The sequence below is a fragment of the Dipodomys merriami genome, unplaced genomic scaffold (genome assembly GCF_024711535.1).
Source record: "Dipodomys merriami isolate MVZ:Mamm:240054 unplaced genomic scaffold, mDipMer1.0.p SCAF_60, whole genome shotgun sequence".
Lineage (NCBI taxonomy): Eukaryota > Metazoa > Chordata > Mammalia > Rodentia > Heteromyidae > Dipodomys > Dipodomys merriami.
The window spans coordinates 6127321-6134998 of record NW_027206180.1 but is presented as its reverse complement, the minus strand read 5'-3'; the positions used below and the strand labels follow the sequence as shown (position 1 = coordinate 6134998).

Here is a 7678-nt window from a genome sequence, read left to right as displayed (position 1 = left end):
AGGAAGTTAGCATCAAGCCACCGCGTTTTTTTATTTGCATGCTATAAATAAAGTTCCATATTCCTTCCCATTTTCTTCCATAATACATATGACAAAAGCAGACATTTATTTGTGAGTAATCAACTGTTTCCTATATCCCTAATACCAGTGAGATCGTAATGAGCAAGATGTATATGGAAGGCACTGAACCTAAGGCTGTCCGCAGCACCCCCCGGGGTGCTTTGTAGGTCTTGGTGTTCTGGGACAGCCCGGCGATGGTCGACAGCCTCTAGCACCCGGGCCAGGCCTCGTTCTGGGTTCCAGGCAGAGATCTGTCTTGTGGGCAGTCACTGCTGAGGGGCCCAGCCAGCATACTCCAGGGTATAAAGGAAGGAAGGAAGGAAGGTAGGTCTGCAGCCCTGATAGGGTTGGGGAGCAGAGAGGGTGGGAAGGAGGCCTTTAGCCCTCCATTTTGCCATCTGGTGTGCCAAGGCTCCTGCTACCTGGCGCGGGCTATACGTGGTCATTGTTAAGATTGTTTCTAAACACACTAGGCGTCTGTGGATGAGAAGGCACAGGAAAGGAGAAACGGGTGCGGTGGGAGGTTAGAAGAGTCTCCCACAGGTGAAGTGAGGCTGACTCGAGTCATCTTGATTGGCCAGAGCCCTTCCTGCTCACACATGAGCTGTTCCCAGAGCTGCCCGGGAGGGTAGAGACAGCAGGAGGTCACTGGACAGGAGAGCCAGGCAGGCAGGGGGCGAGGCCTACTTGTGCCCAGATACCAGGACCGCCAGCTCCTGAATGGACATCTCTTTGTTGACGTAGCGGTCATACTGAGCAGGGGTCAGCCGGCCGCTGCGCAGGGCATCCTCGATGGAGAACTTCTTACCAGACTTGCGGTCGTGGATCACCGAAGACTCCCCGTTGGGACCCTTCACGGAGATCTCCTCCCAGTCGCACTCTTGGCTTCTGAGCTTCACGAACATGTTCCAGTCGATGAGCCCTGCCCGGCGGGCCTCCTCCGGGGACAGCTCACGGCCGGTGTCCGGGTCGATGACCACGATGGAGCGCCGCAGGTGATTCTCCCGCTGCTCCCTCTTGACGGCCACCGAGCCCAGGCGCCTCTGCAGCTCGTCGATCTCGAGGTCCTTGTCCTTGGACAGCCTCTTGAGGTCATCCAGCTCCCTCTCTAGGGACCACAGTCTGGAGTCCAGGTTGGTACCGGTGTCCACGTTGGTCATCTTGCGCAGATCTCGGGTCTCTGTCCCCACCATTTCAATTTCCGACTGGAGCCTCCGGGTCTCCAGCTGCAGGCTTTGCCGCTCCAGCTGCAACTTGTGGTTCTCTTCCCTGAGGAAGTCGAGCTCTTTGGATGACTTGGAGTTGTAGAATTCCAGTTCCGACAGCTTGGCTTCCAGGCGAGCCACCTCGGAATCCAGCTCCCTCTTGCTGCGGCTCTCCTCCTCCAGGCTCTTCCGGAGCTTCTGGATCTCCTGCTCGGTGTCACCCTTGTCCACCTGGACGCTCTCGGAGAGCACCACCTTTTCCTTGACCTCCGCCTTCTCCAGGGCGGCCAGCTTTCTGCGCAGGGGCTCGAGCTCGCCCTCCAGCAGCTGCCTCCGGTGCCGCTCCTCATCCAGCTGGGCCTGAAGCAGGGCGTGCTCCCGGGCCTGCTGCGGGTCGGGCTGCAGGACCACCTTCTGCGTGCGGGTCACCTTCTCGCCGGCCTCAGCCTCCTCCTGCTCCAGCACGGCCAGCCGCTGCTGCAGGCGCTGCACCTCCAGCTCGGCCGCCCTGCGCGCCTGCCGCTCCCGCTCCAGCTCCTCCAGCTGCCGCTCCAGCTCCCCGCGCCGGCGCTGCAGCCGCCGCAGCTCAGCCCGCAGCTTGTCGATCTGCCGCAGCTCGGCATCGATGCTGTCGGTGAAGGCACTCACCTCAGCCCGCAGGGCCGGCTCCTCCTCGTACTGTACCACCTCCTGGCGTACCACCCTCTCTTTCCCCTGCGCCAGCTCCTCCTCCTTGCTCCTGATCTTCTCCTCCTGGCTCGCCCGCTCCGCCTCTAGGTCTACCTGCTTCTTCTGCTCTTCGGACAGCTTCGCGCGCAGAGACTCTACCTCTTCCTTGGTTTGGGGGTCTTCCTGGAACTGGAGGATCTCCTGGACTACTTCTCTGGTCTGGACCTGTGGCTTGGTGTCTTTCAGAGCCTGGATCTCCTGCTTGAGCTGGTAGATCTCCAGATCACACCTTTCGATCAGCCTGGTCTTGTCCACAATCTCCTCCCTGAGCCGCTGGAGCTCCTTCTCCGTCTCGGGGTCTGTGGTGTACTTAATCACTTCCTTGGTCACCTCCTTCACCTCCACCTGGGGGCCGCGCCTGCGCAGGGCCTCCAGCTCGCTCTGGTAGCTCTTGAGCTGCTCCTCGGCACCCCTGTACCTGCGCTCCTGTTCCACCAGCTCCAGGCGGAGGTTGGCCACTTCGCTCTCCACCTTGGGGTCCGGCCGCACGATCTCCCGGACTTTCTCCTGCACCACCACTTTGGCATTCTCCTCCTCTAAGGCCCAGATCTTCCGGAGCAGCTCCGTCTTCTCCCGCTGGCCGGCGCGAGCCTTGGCGGCTTCATCCTCGTACTGGTGGGTGAGCTCGCTGACCTCCCTCTCGGCAGCCACGTCCTTCTCCACCTTGAGCACCTCCTTGACCGTGATCTTGCCCTCGGCCATGGCCCGCTCCTTCTCCAGCCGCCGGAGCTTGGCCTGCAAGAAGCTCAACTCCTCCTCGTGCTTCTCCCGGAGCCGGCCTTCCTGCCGGCTCTCCTCCTGCAGCCGCCGGTGCTCGGCCTCCAGCTCCGGATCGTTCTGCAGCTTCACCACCTCCTTCTCCGTGACCTTCTCTTGCACCCGGCTCTTCTCGGCAGCCAGGGCGGCTATGCGCTGCTGCAGGAGGAGCACCTCGGCCTCCCGGGCGCCCTTCTGCCTGCGCAGCACCTCCAGCTCCTCCCGCAGCTGCAGGACCTCGTCGGCCTGCGCCTTGTCAGGCTCGATGCGCAGGACTTCCTTCACCACGTACTCCTGGCCTCCGTCGCGGGTCTCATGCTCCAGGGCCCGCAGCCGTGCCTGCAGCGCCCCCAGCTCCTCTTGCAGCAGCTGGTTCTTGTGCTGTTCTTCAGCCAGGGTTCGCTGAAGCTTCTGGAAGCTTTCCTCCAGCTCCGGGTCTGGCATCTTCTTCAGCACCTCTTTCCGCACCAGCGACTCCTGCGGCCCCTGGCTCTGCAGGGCCCGGATCTCCTCCTGGGCACTCCTGACCTCTTTCTCCAGCTGCTGCCTCCTCTCCGTCTCCTCCTCCAGTTCCTTCTTGATCTTCCACGGCTCCTCCATGCTGGGGCCTGGCCTGCTCCCTCGCGGCGTCTCCAGGGCCGCTTCTGCCTCTGGCTGCTGTGACAGAGAAGACAGCAAAGGCAGTAAGGTTAAAAGCCAGGGGAGATTTCTGCTCTCCTGCAAGCAGCTCAGGTCAGACTGGTTGCTTGCGATCACAGAGGGATTCCACTTACAAAGGTTACTTTTCCAGGCAACCAAACTCCTAGTTGATCTTTTGCAATATATATACTTTACTTATTTTTGCCAGTCCTGGGGCCCGAACTCAGGGCCTAAGCACCATCCCTGAACTTCTTTTGCTCAAGGCTAGCACTCTACCACTTGAGCCACAGCACCACTTGTGACCTTTTCTGTGTATGTGGTACTGAGGAACCTAGGGCTTCATGCATGAAGCACTCTACCACTAAGCCACATGCCCAGCCCAGCTTTGGCTGAACTACAAAGGAGCAAGTGGGAAGTAAACTGCAGTCTCCCAGCTCTGATCCTGACCCCGAGTGATGTCTGTCATCCCTTGGGGTGTGTTCTGTGCTCTCCCTGCTACACGGGTTTTGGGTACTACCTGCATGGTAGCTGCTTCAGCACACGCAGCAGTCCCCTGTCTGGAATTGCTGACTACACTGAGTAGAGAGTTCTACTCTGCCACTTGATGTGTAGGTGGCTTCTGCCGCCTCGTAACCGTAGCACCATCTTTTGTGTATTTCGCCTGGTAGGGCAGATTTTAAGAAGGATTTCTTACAAAGGTAGATTACCTGTCTCAGGAGATGGAGCGCAAACTCCAGATTCTGCAGCCTCTGCCTGTTGATGGCGTTCACTTCTGTGAACTTGGCAGCCAGAGCGGCTTCCTACAGAGAAGTTCGAGGATTGCAGTCAGCAAACAGGAGCTGACAGGCTGGGCAAGCCAGAGCCGGAGCTCTAGGATACGCTGTGTGACACGCCCGGGCAGCTGGGGACAGGGCCTGCCTTCTCATGCATGCCCACCCACAGTTCTGTCTCAGCAGCAGAAGAATGGAGGGCTCAGCCAGACGATGCAGGTTTTCGTCTTGGCCCATGACCTTGAGCTGTCTTCCCCAATCCTGACCCATGTCCAGCCCCCAAGTGCGCATTTGCTGAGAACAAGTCACTTCCCACCTTCCCAAACTGATGGCACAAACCCCCAACAGGCTGCCTTTCTAGGCACATCAATGCCACTGCCCAAAACAGTCCTCCTCTCCTCCGTAACCTCTATCCCAGGAGGGCTCTCGCGCTCCCCCTGCGCTGCGTGCGCAGCTGAGCCCTGCCTGCCAGTCCGCCCTCCCAGCCCAGCTCCCGACAGCCCTGCCCAAGGCGCTCACCTCCTCCTTCACTTTGGCAGCAGGAGACTGCAGCCTGGCCCGCTTGCTCGTGTGGCTGTTCCTTCCATTCTCCAAGTCGAGAAGCGACCTTAGCTTCTCTGCCTCCAGCTCATAGTCCTAGGTGAGAGGGGCAGCGCCCAGAGAGGGTTAGCACAGCTGGAAGGACTCGGGAATGCTGGGTGCCCCTCCAGGAGACCAGGACTTGTTTTCTGATCTTCCTCACCGCAGTACCTGGACTGCCCGCCAGGAGGCCCCAGAGGCCATGGTGACGTGAGCAGTTGGCAGCTAAATCACATTCACACAAGGAAGAGTGCCCCCCAAGCTCCCCTCCATAGAGGCAGTGACCCTTGCAGGCCTTGGACAGGCAGAGATGACATCCTGTTTCCTCAGCCACCACTGCTCTGCCAGCTGATGGCTTCCTGACCCATCCGCAGGTAGATGAGTGACCGTTCAGGTAGGCATCGTGTGTGTGCGTGTGTGTGTGTGTGTGTGTGTGTGTGTGTGTGTGTTTGTGTGTGTTTGCGTGCGCGCGCATGCACGTATTTCTGGCTGGGCTGACTCTGAACCCAGATTTCAGCCTTCTGGGTAGCAAGGATCACAGGCATGTGCCACCACTGCCCAGACTGAATAATGCTCTTAATATAATTTTCTCAGTATTGCATTACTCTTCTGTGGCTTTTCCTTTATGATAAATTCCCATAACACACAGTTTGCTTTTGTTTTTTCTTTTCTTTTTTTTTTTTTGTTGTTGTTGGTTGTAGGACTTGAACTCTGGGCCTGGGCGCTGTCCCTCAGCTCTTCAGCTCAAGGCGAACGCTCTACCACCTGAGCCACAGTGCTACTTCTGGTTTTCTGGTGGTTTATTGGAGATAAGAGTCTTATGGACTTTCCTGCCTGGGCTGGCTTTGAACCTCGATCCTCAGATCTCAGCCTCCTGAGTAGCTAGGATGGCAGGCATGAGCCACCGGCGCCCGGCTACAGTTTGGTTTTTCAAGGACTATATACTCTTAGAGTACTGGATGCCAGGCACTCCTCCAAGGCCCATGCCTGTCTGGATTTCTGGGTAGAAAGAGGCCTCCTGTGCCCAGGGTGCTCAGCAGAGCTGGCCGCTCACCTTCACAGCCTGCTGGTACTCCTGGGAATTGGCGTAGACTTCCTGTACCTCCTGTTCTCTGCTTGCTAGCTCATCTAGCAGGTTCTGTAAGACAGGATGAAGAGCTTAAAACCAAACCTCAGTGAAGCCGCTGGAGTAGCATCATGAATGGCTTCCTTGTGTACATGGGTTCTCTTCAGAAGCATCTCTGAGAGTGCTGAGGAAGGCCAGGAAGTTGCTTATCTTCTCCGGGACGCAGGTGCTCACGGAGCGCCTTCACGGCCAGGCAGCGGGCTCGGACGCTGGCTCTTGCTGAGAGGAGCTCTTTGGGCCCGACTGGACCTGGCTACCACAAGCCCGCAGAGACGCCAAGGCAAGCCATCTCATCTCTCACCTTCTGGTTCTTCAGCTTGGTCTCCACCTGGCTGAGGCTGTCCGTCTCCTGGGGTTCGTAGCTGGGGGTGTTGGACAAGAACTGGAGCACATGGTCGTAGCCGTGGCGGTATCTGCCATAGGCAGCCCTGGCACTCTGCAGGCTCTGGGCCCTTGGGTGGGGGTGGGGGGGTGTAGGGAGAGAGCTGGTCAGGCCCAGCACAGCTGGCAGAGACCTCACTGATCACTTGATTTTATAGAAGGGAGGGAGCAGATATAACTTAACTGGACAAACCCTAAACAACAGACCCGAGGGGCAGGCTGGGGGCCTGAGCACCAAATGGCAGAGGCGCCCACTGTCCAATGCAGGGCCTGCACAGCCCAAGACTAGAGCCAGGAAATGCGCCTGCAGCGCAGAAAACAGAAGTCAGAGGTAGCAAAGGCGATGCAGGGTAAGCAGAGCTCACAGACTTACACTCGAAAAACACGCACACTCCCCCTTAAGAAAGGAAAAGAGGTTACAAATTAAACCTAATGTAAACAGTTGAAAGGAAATCAGGGAACATGGAACAAGGAAACAGGAGAGAAATCACCAGAATCACACAACTAATTCTTGAAGACAGGTGACCACACTTAATTAGAAACGGAAAATGCAAATACAGCAGAAGGAGGAGGGACACTGGGCGGGTAAGGGGGAAACACAAACTAATTGTGGTACTATGAAGGGCTCAAACAGACTAGACAGATTCCTTCCTTGAACGGCAGATTGCTAGTGTTAAAGTGACTTGAGGCTGGGACTGTGGCTCAGTGGTAGAGTGCTTGCCTAGCATACCTGAAGCCCCGGTTTCATTTCTTTAGTACCACATAAACAGAAAGAGCTGGAAGTGGTGCTGTGGCTCAAAGTGATATCCTTGAGCACACAGAGAGGCTCAGGGACAGAGTCCAGGCCTGAGTCCAAGCCCCAGGACTGGCCACTGCATCTGTTTCTTTGTGTTGCTTTTTGTCAGAAAGAGAAAATGATGTGAGGCACAGCTTCTGGTGGCCTCAGAGGACCCCAGCCCCGCACCTTCAGGCAGGCCCCCCCCCGTCCCCCCTCCCCAGCCCACCCGCTGCGGCTGCTCACCTGTGCGCCACCTGCTGGCACAGGTTGTCGAAGCGCTGGCACAGCTTGTGCACCTCCGCCTCCTGGCGCTCCAGGTCCGGGCAGTGCTCCTGGAAGCGGCTGGCTAGCGAGTTGGAGCATTGCTTGGCCGCCTGCAGGTTCTGCTCCACCTCGCCCAGGAGGGACTTCTGTGCCTGCAGCTCCGAAGCCATGGCCTGCCCGACAGACGAGGCGGTAAGATGGCTGTGCTTTGTGGCTAGGGCTCCTAAGGGGCCGGGTGACGCTGCCTGGAGCTCTGGGGTTGTCTGCTTAGGGAGGGGCCCGGGTGGAGGACCAAGAAGAACCGGCTCTGCCTCAGTTTCCCAAAATGCATGGATCACTTGTGCAGTACACCAGCTCCTCACTGCAAACAAAGCTCTTGCCAAACTAACGT

At 57.9% G+C, this 7678-nt stretch overlaps 1 protein-coding gene across 1 annotated transcript in view; it reads right to left on the bottom strand.

Annotated features, from left to right (window-relative positions):
- Positions 1-6: 6 nt before the first annotated feature.
- Ppl (periplakin) overlaps positions 7-7678 on the bottom strand; it is a 30470-nt gene continuing 22798 nt past the window's right edge. The window contains exons 17-22 of the mRNA XM_070003541.1: positions 7267-7460; positions 6166-6316; positions 5793-5876; positions 4679-4795; positions 4097-4189; positions 7-3407 (exon numbers count right to left, since the gene is read on the bottom strand). Coding sequence (XP_069859642.1) covers positions 744-3407; positions 4097-4189; positions 4679-4795; positions 5793-5876; positions 6166-6316; positions 7267-7460 — 3303 coding nt within the window. The 3' untranslated portion in view covers positions 7-743. The remainder of the gene's footprint in view (positions 3408-4096; positions 4190-4678; positions 4796-5792; positions 5877-6165; positions 6317-7266; positions 7461-7678) is intronic.